This window comes from Kogia breviceps, chromosome 10 (genome assembly GCF_026419965.1).
Source record: "Kogia breviceps isolate mKogBre1 chromosome 10, mKogBre1 haplotype 1, whole genome shotgun sequence".
In the NCBI taxonomy this organism is placed as follows: Eukaryota; Metazoa; Chordata; class Mammalia; order Artiodactyla; family Physeteridae; genus Kogia; species Kogia breviceps.
In genome coordinates, this window is record NC_081319.1 from 82,761,539 (window position 1) to 82,777,287 (window position 15,749).

The following is a 15,749-nucleotide window of genomic DNA, read 5'->3' on the forward strand; positions in this document are numbered from 1 at the left end:
ACATTTCTCAAAGGGCACTCCTTGGACTACTTGTTCCAGAATCAGAAGGTTTGTTAAAAATTCAGACCTCTAGGCCCACTTTATATCAGGATTTGCCTCAGCAGGGTCTCTAAGTGAGAATTTTAATAAGCTCCCCAAGTGACTTTTTTTTTTTTTTTTTTTTTTTGTGGTACGCGGGCCTCTCACTGTTGTGGCCTTTCCCATTGCGGAGCGCAGGCTCCGGACGCGCAGGCTCAGCGGCCATGGCTCACGGGCCCAGCCGCTCTGCGGCATGTGGGATCTTCCCGGACCGGGGCACGAACCCGCGTCCCCTGCATCGGCAGGCGGATTCTCAACCACTGCGCCACCAGGGAAGCCCCCAAGTGACTTTTTAGGCATGTTAAAGTTTGAAAACAACAGATCTAGGGTATAGTTGTCCATCTCTGATCCCCCCATGTCCCCACATACCACCTACCAGGACCCCCTGCATAGAGAGCCTAGAATATGGAAGAGGAAAGAAAAATGAGACGTTATGCCTGGGCCTCCTTACCTCTCAGAGCTCCCACCAGAGTCAGTGAGCTCACATGCTTACAGAAGGCTTGCCCCAAGTCCCGGAACTGCACTCCCTTCAACTGGACCCAGCTGGGCTCCTTCGGAAAAGACTGAATGATGACTCTGGCCCCCAGATCCCTGGATCCCAGCATCTTCTCACTCTTGAAATACAAACAGTTCTGCAAATCACCTGAAACACAGAACGAAGTCAAGGGGAGCAGAAGTATGTACAATATGCTTCGGGACAAATCTCCCAGTACGAAAGGCACTCTTGGCACAAAGGGAAAACCGTGATTGTTGATTTCGTTTAATAATCTTACTTCCCTTTTACTTTGATTCTCCTCTTTGGATTATTAATTAAAACATCCAATAACTAGGACATGATGTTGCCTTCACTCTATTGTTTCCAGAAGCCCCCAAATCAATCACCTTCATTGCGGTCACAAAGAGGATGACTGGAACCCACAAACCCAACCTAAATAGATGCTTATTTCAATCCAAAAGATCCCCCGGAGGGAGTGTGCAATCAAACGACCCTCTAGTGGTGGATAATTGTAGGGAAGAGATGTGAGCGCTGAATGTAACCACGGCTCTTTTTAGTCTTGAGATGTCCAGTGGGGCTTTCCCGATATTTTGCCACTTTATGGTTTGGAGGCACAGCAATCATGCCACTGAAGAAATGGCAGAGGGCTCCAGAGGAGTGACTGAGCAGCCCCCCACACCAGGGCCTCCTTCCCAGCAGAGCCCCTAGTGAGAACAGCAAACAGCATGAACATAGTACCACATGCAACTACCAAAGTGTTGTGACCTCAGGGTCCAGACGTTTTGTGTTGACACGTGGCATTTGGTGGTGTGGACTGACCTCAGGATGGAGAAGAAATCATCTCCTGAATTAACTCTTTATTATCCAGGTTAATAAACCAAAGAAGAAATGTCACTAATACAAAATGATGGACCATTCAACAGTCATTTGCCAGCACCCAAAGGATGAATATATGAGGTGAATAAAGAGATGTTTTATATTTGTACACTTTGTCACAATTTTGATTATATATGACATTGATCCATAATGTTTTCCAGTGTCCAGGCCTCTTGTTATTGTATGTGGCTACCTGGTTCCCATACTTGAGCCCCACACAAAGAAGAGGTGAGTGACATATTATTTTTTTAATAAGGGTCTATGAATTTTGTTTTATTTTTAGAATTGTTTAGTAATGTTTAAAAGTTGTGGTGTAGGGCTTCCCTGGTGGCGCAATGGTTGGGAGTCCGCCTGCCGATGCAGGGGACACGGGTTCGTGCCCCGGTCCAGGAAGATCCCACATGCCGCGGAGCGGCTGGGCCCGTGAGCTATGGCCGCTGAGCCTGCGCGTCCGAAGCCTGTGCTCCGCAACGGGAGAGGCCACAGCAGTGAGAGGCCCGCGTACCACACACACCAAAAAAAAAAAAAAAAAAAAAAAAAACTGTAAGGAAAAGAAAAGTTGTGGTGTAACTAGGGGTTTTTTTTTCCATTAGGAGACAACAGATTTATACTGGTGTAAACCTAGAAGCATGGTCTCTCTACTTTTTTTTTTTTTTTTTTTTTGTGGCAAGTGGGCCTCTCACTGTTGTGGCCTCTCCCCGTTGCAGAGCACAGGCTCCAGACGTGCAGGCTCAGTGGCCATGGCTCACGGGCCCAGCCGCTCCGCCGCATGTGGGATCTTCCCGGACCGGGGCACGAACCCGTGTCCCCTGAATCGGCAGGCAGACTCTCAACCACTGCGCCACCAGGGAAGCCCAACATGGTCTCTCTTGCAGCATGATCAAATTCCATGATTTGTACAATATGATCTGAGAATACCTGTATGAGAATTACCAAGAGAGTTTGAATAGACTGCAGGTCCCAATTCAGTAGAATTATTAAAGTTGGCAGTCACTGGATTCTAACCCACTGGATGCAAACATTTTTTTCAGAATGACACATTTATGAGCTAGGTGACTAGAGGGGTGGGGAGTGGAATCAAGGTCCCTCTTACCCAACCACATCCCAACATTACACCCACAGGCAGCTATACATAGGCATGACTCAGATCTTTAACTGCAGCCTTGACATTTCTTCCAGGCTCCAGACATCTCTGCTCACATGCTGGCCTGGCATCTCGGCCCCGACACGTACAAAATTAAACTCATGATCTCCACCCTCCCACCCCCCAAACCTTTTCCTCTTCCCATATCAATAAATAGCCTCCTCATCTATCCAGAGCTCATGCCTGGGAGTCATCCTTGACACCTACACCATCCTGGACCAAAGTTGACAAATGATGTCTTCACAACATGTGAAAGCTTCATAATCCACAGCCTGGGAAACCAAAACATAACCTACTAAACTAACCATCCCTGAAATAGATGTTTAATAGGTACATCAGTGTGATTCAGTGCCTGTACTTCTAGAAGATAAATTGACTTTTTCAACCACTTACTTAAAGTATGTGGTAATTTCACTCAGAAAACAAACTCTAAAAGTGGGGGTAGTGGAGGGAGGGAAGAGCCTTACAGGTCTAACCCATAAGAATGTGCTGCCTATATCCCTGACTCTGGCATTAATCAGTTTTCCTGAGAATTTTAGAAGAGGCCTGGAATCAGTGTCAAGACTTCATTATAACCTCTAACCTGGAAATGTAATTCCACTCTCCAGATTTCATTATTTAACAGGAATATTTTTCCCCAGAAAAATAATTACTTTCCCAAGCAGATACTTTTGTCTATCTCTTTCACAAGGGGGTCGAAGGCAGGAGGGGAAATGATGACTTATCGAGAGCATTGTGAAAACTACAGAATATTAGGAACATGCACTTGAAAGAAGTCAACCATACCACTTATCATTGGACAGTAAGAACATGTTTTTTCACCCACTGGACTTCCCAACAAAATACTTCTCTACCTTCTGAAGCATTGGCCGTCTGGCATGAAGCAAGGAGCTGCACCCTCTCATCAGTGAGATTTCCCTGTATGGTAATACTCCTGCTGAGGAGAACCACCATGACCTTTAAAACATGGAGCTCTCCAGCCACCCAGTTCTCTGTGGAGTTGTGAGAATGTCTGAAACAAAGAAAAAGAAAATGACACATCTGAAGATATCACCCCAAATCTTTGTTATTGTTGTTGTTGCATTATTTTTTTAACATCTTTATAGGAGTATAATTGCTTTACAATGTTGTGTTAGTTCCTGCTGTATAACAAAGTCAATCAGCTATACATATATCCCCATGTCCCCTCCCTCTTGCATCTCCCTCCCTCCCACCCTCCCTATCCCACCCCTCTAGGTGGTCACAAAACACAGAGCTGATCTCCCTTATGCGGCTGCTTCCCACTAACTATCTATTTTACACTTGGTAGTGTATATATGTCAATGCTACTCCCTCACTTCATCCCAGCTTCCGCTTCCCCTTCCCTGTGTCCTCAAGTCCATTCTCTACATTTGCGTCTTTGTTCCTGTCCTGCCCCTAGGTTCATCAGAAACTTTTTTTTTTTTTTTAGATTCCATATATATGTGTTAGCATACAGCATTTGTTTTTCTCTTTCTGACTTACTTCACTCTGTATGACAGACTCTAGGTCCATCCACCTCACTACAAATAACTCAATTTCATTTCTTTTTATGGCGAGTACATTCCATTGTTTATATGTGCCACATCTTCTTTATCCATTCATCTGTTGATGGACACTTAGGTTGCTTCCATGTCCTGGCTATTGTAAATAGAGCTGCAATGAACATTGTAGTACTTGACTCTTTTTTTTTTTTTTTTTTTTTTTTTTTTTGTGGTACGCGGGCCTCTCACTGTTGTGGCCTCTCCCGTTGCGGAGCACAGGCTCTGTATGTGCAGGCTCAGTGGCCATGGCTCACGGGCCTCGCCGCTCCGCGGCATGTGGGATCTTCCCGAACCGGGACACGAACCCGTGTCCCCTGAATCGGCAGGTGGACTCTCAACCACTGCGCCACCAGGGAAGCCCATGTGACTCTTTTTGAATTACGGCTTTCTCTGGGTATATGCCCAGTAGTGGGATTGCTGGGTCATATGGCAGTTCTATTTTTAGTTTTTTAAGGAACCTCCATACTGTTCTCCATTGTGGCTGTATCAATTTACATTCCCACCAACAGTGCAAGAGTGTTCCCTTTTCTCCACACCCTCTCCAGCATTTATTGTTTGTAGATTTTTTGATGATGGCCATTCCGACTGGTATCACTCCAAATCTTATTAGGAATAGTAAGCCACTAAATTAGCCTAATTCTCCATCTGGGGCTCTATTTCTTTCGAAACTCAGATAAAGAAGAGTGAACTATCATCACAACTATGTGAAAATTAGGAACTATGCTGACTGTTGCACTGACCATCTACTGCGAGATGAAAGTTCTAGAGTCTTACCAGAGAAACTTATTTAAGAAGTCTTAATCTTCCAAATGTTTCATGCTTTGTAATCTTCTTGTCAAAATGTCTACTATCATTTAATGTAAAAATACGTTATTGAAAGACAAACAAATGCCAGACACCAACACAGTGAAGACCTCATCTTCTTCCATCTAAAAGGAGCCAAGGTGACATGCAGTACCTCAAGGGTGACCTCAGATGGAGGTCTGTATTCCGCGCAGTCTCCACAATGACGATCTCTTCCAAGGGCTTGGCGCCTTCTGCACCCATCCCACTGATGACAATGACCTCATCCCCCGCATGCCAGTCCACAGCATCTTCCAGAGCCAACACTGTGTCACGGGCATAGGCAGCTGCTCGAAGATGGGTGACCACTACTTCTGGGAGTGAACCTAAAGCAAATCCGAGGGAAACTTGCCTTTAGACATTTTTAAAACTTAATATGAACGTGATGTCATTCAGCCAAAAAATTCCTGTGAAAGAAGAATCTGGGAAAGCAAGCTTCAGGCTCAAGAGGCAACTATGCCCTCACTTTTTTGGATATTGAGTTGTTTTTTTTTTTTCTGTCACATAGGGACAACAAAAGTAATCCAGGATAGAGAATGATATGGGGTGAAAAACACAGGAATTGGAGTCAGACTAACTTTACAGTTGAATCACAGTCTTGCCATAGTCTAACTATGTTTCTTTGGGTGATATACTTAAAGGTGGGTCTCAGTTTCCTCAGTTACAAAGCAGAAGCAGCAAAGCCTTCCCTCCTGGGGCTTTAGGACGATTCAACGAGAAAATATCTGTGAAACAACTAGCGTGGACCTTGCCACATAACAGACCCTCAATAGATTTTAGTCTTCTCTCTTCCTTCCTTGCATCACACTGTTTTGAGGATGAAATTTGTCACCTCTTTCTTCTTCCAAGTAGACTCTCCAAGATAGAAGTTCACCATGTATTTCTAAACTGAAGACTTCAACTCGCTGTACAAATAGTAATGGTAGAGTTAAAAGTCAAAATTACCCTCAGAATGGTTGTCCTAAGTCTTAGGGTATTAAGTGATCCCCTTAGACTCTGAGACAAGGTGTATCCAGGACAGGATGGCTCAGCAAAGCTGAACAAGGGGGAACGTGTGACTCTAGATACCTTGGTTTGTTTTCGGCTTCAGTGCAGCTGTCTGATCCTCCCCAAACCAGTATGCTGCTCCTTAACCAGTCTTACAGCTTACTCCGGCCTTTTCCAGCAAGGGTCAAGGCAAAGATTTTTTTTCCAGCCATTACCTGAAGCAATACCTCAGAAAACACAAGGCTTACTCCCAACTCCTTTCCTCAGCACATTTCCTTCCTCCTTCGCAATAGATCATAATTTACCTCTAGCCCACAGCAACTTCCTGTCCTCCCTTGTTGCAGTAAAGTAATAATACTTGAATCTCTAACTACAGAGGTGGGCAACAATAAATCATTTTCAAATTATTTTAAACTTCCCTCTTTATTTATTTGTCTATGTTGGGTGGCGGGGGCATTGTACCAGTAATGTTGTTCTAGGCTTAGGAAGGTCTCTGGGTTAATGATGTAATTTCCCAAGTTTACTTGGGCAATAATTTTATCTTAAAAAAAATTCTCAGAGTTCAAAATTTCTAATTATAGAGCAGGTGAAAATTAAGACATAAATCATCCCAGAAAGAAAATAATTTTAATTTTTTTCCTGGTTTGTATGTTTTAACCTTTGGGAACAATAAATGAAATAAAGTCTATTTTGATGTATATGCATATATATGTGAATTTCTATGATCTGTTCTTGAATGTCTGCACAGAAAAATCTCTAATACGCATAGAAAATATTTGTCAAGGACAAAATTCTATTAAACGCTGTGCTCAATGGTTCATAATACTCAGTCAATACTCAACAAACACCTGCTGTGCACCTATCAACAAGCAGCTACATGTGGCAGAAACAAGAATAGGCACAACAAAGATATTTTTTAGCTAATCATTCTTATAAATAATAGCCAAGTCAGAATGAATGGAAAAAAATCACAGAGGATCTTTAAAGTGAATTTTTAACTATTAACATAAACTTAAGACCTTTCAAATGTTGACAGAGCCTCTAGAAAGCAGTAAAATTATCTCATAATTTATTCGCTCTCATTGCAAAAACAACACACCTCTCCATGTCTGACTAAAACATCAACCTGAGTGTCTGACGAGTGCCAGCCTCGTATTTGCAGCTAACATAGCAGATATGGGTATTTGGATGAGTTACTATCATCTCAAATTGGAGAATGTCAAAATAAATTTAATAATCACCTGAGCTAGACTCTCTGCAAACAGCTTTTATTCTTCTGACCATTATGCATTGTTCTTTTTTTAATTACATCCCTTCTTTGTTCATTAACCTGCAGTATCTGCCTACAGTACTCAGTAACAAAGGCACAAATTCCCTTCTTGAATTTCAAGAGTCTCCTTAATCAGACTCCACTGTATGGTCTGACTCCTGAATAAACTCTCCATTCCAGGAGGCCTCTTTACTGTACTTCTTCTCGTTTAACAGGATCACTCCTACCTCTACTCCTTTGCCTGTTCCATCCCTTCCATCGGGTACCCAGTTTTCTTCCCCTCATCTGCTCTCCTAAAAACAGCTCAAGCCTCACCTCTTCTGTTGGATGTCAGGGAGCACTTCAGCCCATGCCGATGTCCACTGCCTCCTATAGACGCCACAGTGATAAGGGGGTTCTTATTGAGTAAAAGGTCAGTGTACGTCTGGGACTAGGCACGCCCCATGTCTGGCTGGATTGCGGGCCGTTTGACTGAGTTGCTTTGCACGGGAGAAGAAGTTTCCACAAAGGAACAGATAGGAAAAGATGACAGAGATGGTACGGGGTCTGTCTCAGACATGGGCTCCCTCTCATGGACCCATGACTGAACCTGAGGAAAGAACCTGAAGGCACCCTCCAGATGGATTTTGTACCTGATGCTCCTCTGCCTGGGATTCCTTCAACTCACTTTGCCTCATTCTCCAGAATGATGTTCAACTTGGTCCTTCAGAAAAACCTGAGACCTCCAAACTAGGTCAAACCCTGACTTATAATCTGTCGTATCACTGTGTCCCTCTCCTTTCTAGCACTCAACACATGTGGTTTGACCTCTATTACTGTCATTCTCCATCTCCCCTATTAAACATGGCAGCAGAAGTTATACCTATACTTGCCCACCATCATAGTATCAGCGCATATCACAGTGTCCTGTATATAATAAGTGTTCAATAAATATGTACTGAAGGAGGAAAATCATGATGGAAACATGGAGAAGCAAGCACCCCAAAGTTCTGACACCCGGATGGTCACGTGGGACCCCAAGTGGCAACAGTAGTTGTCTTTGGTTCCATCACAGAGCACAACCCTCTCACACCTGAGGGCTGGACCACCTGGGCAGCAATGAAAGTCTGCACCCTTGGCACCCTGTGTTCAGTATTTTCATGGCAGGTACCCGAAGCAAGGGCAGCCAGGCAGCCCCCAGCTGCCTCCCTGAAGGGAGCACAATGACCAAGAAAACCAAAATAAGAGGAAAATAGACTAACTGATGAAATTGTCATGAGAACACCTATTACAAGCAGGCAGGGATGTTGGTAAGGGCTGGAGGATCTGTGAGAGTTGGGGGAGGTGAGCAGGAATACTTCTGTTATCACTATTGAAATACCCACAGGCTGAGAGTGTTCAGGGAGGCCTGGGGAGACTTGAGTGATGTAACCTATAGTCAGCACCATATATTTTATACTAAGTTATTCTGTAATTATTACAGTACATATGTCTCTTGCCCCACCTTGAATGCAGGGCCACTGCCTCATGTCTCCTTTACAAATGTCACAATTTCTAACACAGCATTCAGCTGGGTTCATGATTAGCATTCAACTCATAGGGATTTAAATTATTCTGACGATTGCCATATGGACAATCACTTACAAACCTTCATCAGATATATACCTAAATGAGCATATGATATCCAGAATGTAAAACGTTGACAAACAACACAAACATTATTGAGAATTTAGAATAAATCCAACCTATGCTAAGTAGTGTTACTCTGAAGTAAGAACTGTTGGTTTTCTGGGTTTTGCTTTGTTTTGTTTTCCTTTTAACAGATTGTGTAGATTAGGAGGCTAAAATAATGCTTCCAGGACAAAATCACACAGTAGGAGATGTCAGCGCCAAGTTCTGAAACTGGCTCTTCTGAATCCAGAACCAAAGAACTGGACACCTAATGGAATTCTAGTCTCTGGAAGTAACTGTATATTAACCATACCCAGTTAGCTTTGATACTCAAAACACTATATCCTTTACTTTATAAATACTATTTCAAAGCCATACAAGGTGGATTGACCGACTTCTCTGATGAAAACAGCATCGTACACATTGCAAATGTGAGTCATTTCACTTCACAGAACTCTTCAGAAACCCAGCTCGGGTGTCTCCCTTCCTTTCTGTACCACAAATAAAAAATAAAATATAAAAAAAAAGAAAAACCATATAAAAATACAGTTTAAAAAGCTCAGTAATTTATGCATATGCTTACAAGAAAAAAGATTATGCTCTTGACTCGTAATTTAATACAATGTTTAACCTTTTGGGGCTTTCAACTTTGACCTGTTAACAAACAAACTACTCATTTACTCCCACTAATGACTTCTACTCATAATTGTATTTCCTACAAATTATTGTTCAAGCATTTCAGTGCTATTCATCCATAATTACACAGGCCCAGAGAATCATCTTGCCAAATGGTCATGGAGAGAAAGAAAATCATCTTTGTGGGTTAACACACTTTAAAATCACTAATTATCCTCTGTTTGTTTTGTAGGACTTCAATCGTTCAATTTATTCCAAGTGAATAACTGCCAAGACCTTTCCAAATCAGTAAAGGGCAGGAGGAGGGGGGAAGGGGGGGAAACAGGGAGGAAAGAATCATTTCATCAAAATCATGTTCACGTCAGAACAGAAATATAAAGAAATTCACAAAAGAACTAGAAATATTTTTCTCAAATATATGTAAATTATTTCCCCTTATTTCTGCATGCAGCTTCACCATTATCCATAGCAAAACAATGAATGCTATCTTTTCTTTTGTGTAGATGAGCATCTGTCAAGCACTGGCAAGACAGACATAAAGGGAACAGAGTCACTGTCCTCCAGGGTCCATGGATACTACAGGAAACAGACAAAAAAATCACAAATGCACTCTGTTAAGTGATAAGACAGAGGGACACCCAGGGTCCGCCAGCGAAGAGACATGGAACACCTCACACCGAGGCAGGGGTTGTTTCTGGGAATGCTTCCCAGAAGACGTGACAACTGAGCTGTGTCTTGAAGGATAAGCCACGGTGGAGCGGAGGACAAAATGGGCAGAGCCCTCCAGGCAAAGGCAACACTGTGCACAATGGTGTGGGCCAACATGACCCATTCAAATAACTGCCATAGAGGTGGCACGGCCAGAATGCAGGTGTATGGCAGGGATGGGGACCTGAGGAGGGTCAGTGGGGATGCACCTGGAAAGGTGAGCAGGACCTGCCCTGGAAGGACCTCGCAGGCCCTCCCAAAGAGCTTAGAGTTTACTCCAAAAGTGGTTTGGAAAACACCAAAGAAATATTTCACATGACAACTAAGGAATCATACTGTTGTAAGACCAGCCATATTTTAAGTTCATAAGCTCACATATCAAACTGAGGGGAGAGAAACTGTATATACTGCACACTGGGGAGAATGAGAAAAGTCTGAGTCATGTCCTGAGCTGGGTAGGAGCCAGCCAGGGGGGAAGGAGGGAGCTTCATGTGCTCCAGGGACTGAATGGAGATGGGGGTTTCTGAAGCAGATGAATAAGAAGCCATGGTGTGGCTGGGACAAATAATGCCGGACCCTCTTGGCCTGCTTTAAAGGAACTGAACCTTATTCAGAATAGTAACTTGATCAAATTTATGGTTTCAAGCGTCACACTGGATGTAGCATGAAGAGTAGATGGCAAGAAAGTGCATAAAAGTAAGAGGTGTATGTAGAAGCCTTCTGCAGTTTCTAGAAGGCTAATGTAGTAGATCAGACAAGAAGTTCTGGAGGTCTGAATAAGAGTAAGGCAGCCGATCTGGAGAGGAGTATAAAAATTTGAGGTACCTTTAGGGGAATCAAGAGGACTGTGTGATTGGCTCTAAAGGTAAGGAGAAAGAGGTTAATAATGCCTCACAGATCCAGAGCTGATGCAAGTTGGTAGACAACAGGGACAACTTGGGAAAAAGAGAACAAATCCATTCAATAAATATTTACTGAGCACCTACTGTGTGCTATGTGCCATGTGCTGTTCTAGGTACCGGGAATACAGTAGTGAGAAAAACAGTCAAAAACCCCTGCCCTTGTGTAGTTTATATTCTAGTAGTATTCAGTTTTAGACATATTCGGTTTTAGATGACCATTTTAGACAGGTTACATGTTTAGATACTAAAGAGAACATCCAAGTAAAAAGTTGAGTCTGGGGCTCAGAAGAGAGGTCTGAGGCCCGATATATAAAGAAATATGTGCATAAAGGTTAACACTGGGAATAAGTGGGGTTTCTTGAGAGAAAGTACACGTTATGAATGAAGAATATTCAAGACCAAGCCCACGGGAATACCGTCATTCAAAGATTGGGCAGATGAAGAGAAATGTAAGAGAATCAGAACAAGGAAGAAAACCAGAAAACTGAAGGTATGCATTTACCCATAATTAAAGAAAATAATGCAGTGGAAGGAAAGTTTTAGTTCCCCATACACCTGCTTGAGGGCTCATTCCTCCCCCCTCTCCTTGCTCTTTTTTGTAATTTTTAAGCTCTGGGCATCTGCCCAGCATTTCTTGTACGTGAGCCCTGTTTCCCACCGTTCATTTCATCCATCTGCCAACAGAAGGTAGAGTAGCAGGATATGAGCTTTGAGAGGAAAGGGGTGGAGAGAAAACCCTGGCTTTCTACTGTTTCTCAGTTCCCCTCCCCCTGCCAGCAGCTGGCCCAGATTCTCTGATCATATACTACCCCTAACAACAGCAGAAGGTTATAAGTAACCAGAGGAATTAGGAAAGGACTGATTACTCCACCTCGCCCGCCTCTAAGCTGGCCCTCTCTGCTCCCAGAACCCACACTGTGCCAGGCCATCGTGTCACCTCTGGGCCACAGAAGCCACTCTCATGGCAGAGAAACTTAGCACCCTCTGTCACTAGTACTCAACAAGAAAAGACTGATATAGTAGAGTCCAAATGGGATGAGAGCCCAGAGAGATGTGTCCCTGACATCCCATGTTGAAAATGGACCTGCTTCCCCACACAATTATTCGTATACACAAAGGTCAGCTGCTAGACTCCCCTTAGCATTAGACAGAAAAGTAAAACACACTTTTGAGGGCTCACATGGGCCCTTAACCATAGGTTTATCAGCATTTCTTTTTTTTAATTGAAGTATAGTTGATTTACAATATTGCTTTAGTTTCAGGTGTGCAGCACAGTGATTCAGTTATACATATGTATCTATTCTTTTTCAGATTTTTTACCCTTATAGGTTATCACAAAATATTGAGCATAGTTCCCTATGCTATACAGTAGGTCTTTGTTGTTTATCTGTTTTATATATAGTAGTGTGTATCTGTTAATCCCAACCATCTTTAAACAAATGTATTCCAAGTTGCAAACAACCAACTTAGAAGGGAATTCTTTGCACCCAAACCATTTGTGAATCGGAGGTGATCCAACTTACTATACTTCGGAAGAGAAGACTGTGACATTAGCATTAATACAAGACTATGTGGCAAACCAAAGAGATGGAATGGAGGCATTTTGCGTGCACCATTTCCCTCTGCCCTTGAGAATCACTTGCTGTGATTTCTCCCTTGGATGAAGACAAACCCTGGCGGGGGAATCCTGTATGAGATTGGCTCTGTGTGTGCACCGCGAGCCTCCTGCATCCTTACTGGTCAATCTCCAGCGGTACTGATGGAGCCGTTCTCTAAATGTGCAGATCAGCTGGCTCCACACACAGCTGCTCAGCAAACATTTCTGCCCTGCAGTGAAAGACCTGGGTACCGCATCTGTCCCCAGTGCTAAGAAGCCTGCCATTCTTTTGGCACAAAGGTTTAGACCAAGGCTAACCAAGGGTATTTGGATGGTGCAATGAGCCCTACTATAATTGAAGGCCTTTCCTAGAGGTATGAAAGAAAGGCTAACTTTTTATTTTAACCGATCTGAGCTTTACTGTTGCTACTAAGATTTAAAAGTGACTGAGAAGAATCAGGGGGCTTCCCTAGTGGCGCAGTGGTCGAGAGTCCGCCTGCCGTTGCAGGGAACACGGGTTCGTGCCCCGGTCCGGGAAGATCCCACATGCCGCGGAGCGGCTGGGCCCGTGAGCCATGGCCGCTGAGCCTGCGCGTCTGGAGCCTGTGCTCCGCAACGGGAGAGGCCACAACAGTGAGAGGCCCGTGTACAGAAAAAAAAAAAAAAAAAAAAAGTGACTGAGAAGAATCAAAGGATAAAGTTCAAAATACCAAGGAAATCGTATATTGTGAGATAAGTGGAAACATCTGGAATGCTGTTCCTAGCTCCTGTGTGAATTTCAGGCCAGTTCAACAAATGCCATTCTTAGGTCCTATAGAACTGTGCGGAAAGTTCGTTAGTTAGAGGGGCAAGGTCCACTTGGTCAGAGATAAAGACTTCTTTAGAGTATCTTTAACATCCACTTCTATTCAATGTCAAAAAAATATACAAAAACTCAGACATATTTCTGACCAGATAGACAATTGTTTTGATGATCATTGCTATGGTTTATGCTGTGGAGTGGAGGTGACAGTGAGGAAAGAGCTATTTTTTAATAACATAATTTCTTTTAGAAAGGCAATAAATGGGGCTTCCCTGGTGGCGCAGTGGTTGAGAGTCCGCCTGCCGATGCAGGGGACGCGGGTTCGTGCCCCGGTCCGGGAAGATCCCACATGCCGCCAGAGCGGCTGGGCCCGTGGGCCATGGCCGCTGAGCCTGCACATCTGGAGCCTGTGCTCCGCAACGGGAGAGACCACGGCAGTGGGAGGCCCGCGTACCGCAAAAATAGATAAATAAATAAATAAAAAATAAAGGCAATAAATGTATCATGTTTAAAATAAAAATATAGAGAAGCAAAAGAAGACAATAAAGGCATCCATGATCTTATTACAACAGATTAATATATGTCTTTTCTGTCCTTCTTTTCCTGTATTCATATGTTGACAACATTTCATATACATATAAACAAAAATGCTATAATTCCGTACATACCATTTTGTGAAATTTTCTTTACTTAATGGAGAAGGAACATTTTACAATTGTATTATATACTATTTCATATCATCATAGCATCATAGTATCCCACTTAAAAAATCTATATTTTATATACTTAATCCATTATTTCTTCATATTCAGTTTTTTTCTCAATATTTTTCTTTCATAAACAGTGCAGATGTAAACATTCTTGAGAGTAATTTTTATGCATACTTATGATCATCTCACTAGTATAAATTCCTAAAAGTGACACTGCCATGTCAAGGCATATGCCTAGTTTTAACCTTTTGATATTATTACCAAATTGCCTTACAGAAAGACTGCACATACTCTATACACATTAGCAGTATATGTGAATGCCCATTCCTCAGACTTTCTACTACTTTTTAAAATATTGGTAGAGTTGATGGTTAAGGGGAAAAAAAATCACTTTTGTTTTAATTTACATTTCTGTAATTACTAATGAGGCGAAGATAGGAGAAAACTCATTAGAGTAAAAGAGAATCTCTCCCTCCTTGTGAGCACAGGATAACCCAAGCCCTCTCCACATGCAGTCATGTTGGTCATTTGCATTAATTACACTGATATGTCTATTCACACCCATCGCCAGATATTAAATTTGTTCTAAAAAGCTCTTTATTTATAAAAGACATTAATCTGTACCTGTATCAAATAAGAATTTAGTGTCTGATAAAGGTAACATTTAAAATTCCCAGGGAAATGTATTAGTTTCCTATTGCCGCTATAAGAAATTACCACAAAATTAGTGTCTCAGACAAACAATGCAAATGTACTGTCTCATGGTTCCAGATGTTAGAATTCTAACATTGGGTTCACTGAGCTAAAATCAAGATGTCGACAGGGCTGCTTCCTTCTGGAGGCTCTGTTTCCTCGTCTTTATCAGCTTCTAGTGGCCACCTGTATCCCTTGGCTTGAGGCTTGTGGCTTGTGGCCCCTCCTTCATCTTCAAACACATCACTCCTCTCTCTGCTTCCACCATTGCATCTCCTTCTCCTCTGACTCCTCCTGTGTCCCTCTGATAAGGACCAATGTGATTACATCAGGCCCATCTGAATTATCCAGGATAATCTCCCCATTTTAAAATCTTTAACTTAATCACACCTGCAAAGTATCTTTTGCCAAATCTTCATGGGTTCTAGGAATTGGGGTGTGAACATATTTGGAGGCCATTTTTCAGCATACCATAATTGCACTGTTGCATCAATAGTGTTGAGAAAATTGACCAACCATTTGGAAAAAAAATTAAATAACTGACTTATACACTATATCAAAATAAATTCTAGATGGACTAAAGAAGGGGTTGGCAAACATTTTCTATAAAGGGCGAAACAATGAATAGATTTTGGTCTGCAGGCCAGGTTGTCTCTGTTGCAACTCAGCTCTGCCATGGCAGCATGAAACAGCCATAGATAATACCTAAACACATGGGCATGGCTGTGCTTCAGTAAAATTTTGTTTGCAAAAATAGACAATGGGCCAGATTTGTCCCATGGGCCATCGTTTGCT

General features: G+C 42.6%; 1 protein-coding gene across 1 annotated transcript in view; it reads right to left on the minus strand.

Moving 5' to 3' along the window:
• Positions 1 to 15,749, minus strand: part of PKHD1 (PKHD1 ciliary IPT domain containing fibrocystin/polyductin) — a 420,109-nt gene that overhangs the window by 236,604 nt on the left and 167,756 nt on the right. The window contains exons 37-39 of the mRNA XM_059075914.1: positions 5,115 to 5,325; positions 3,449 to 3,606; positions 530 to 721 (exon numbers count right to left, since the gene is read on the minus strand). Of these exons, the coding sequence (XP_058931897.1) occupies positions 530 to 721; positions 3,449 to 3,606; positions 5,115 to 5,325 (561 nt within the window). The remainder of the gene's footprint in view (positions 1 to 529; positions 722 to 3,448; positions 3,607 to 5,114; positions 5,326 to 15,749) is intronic.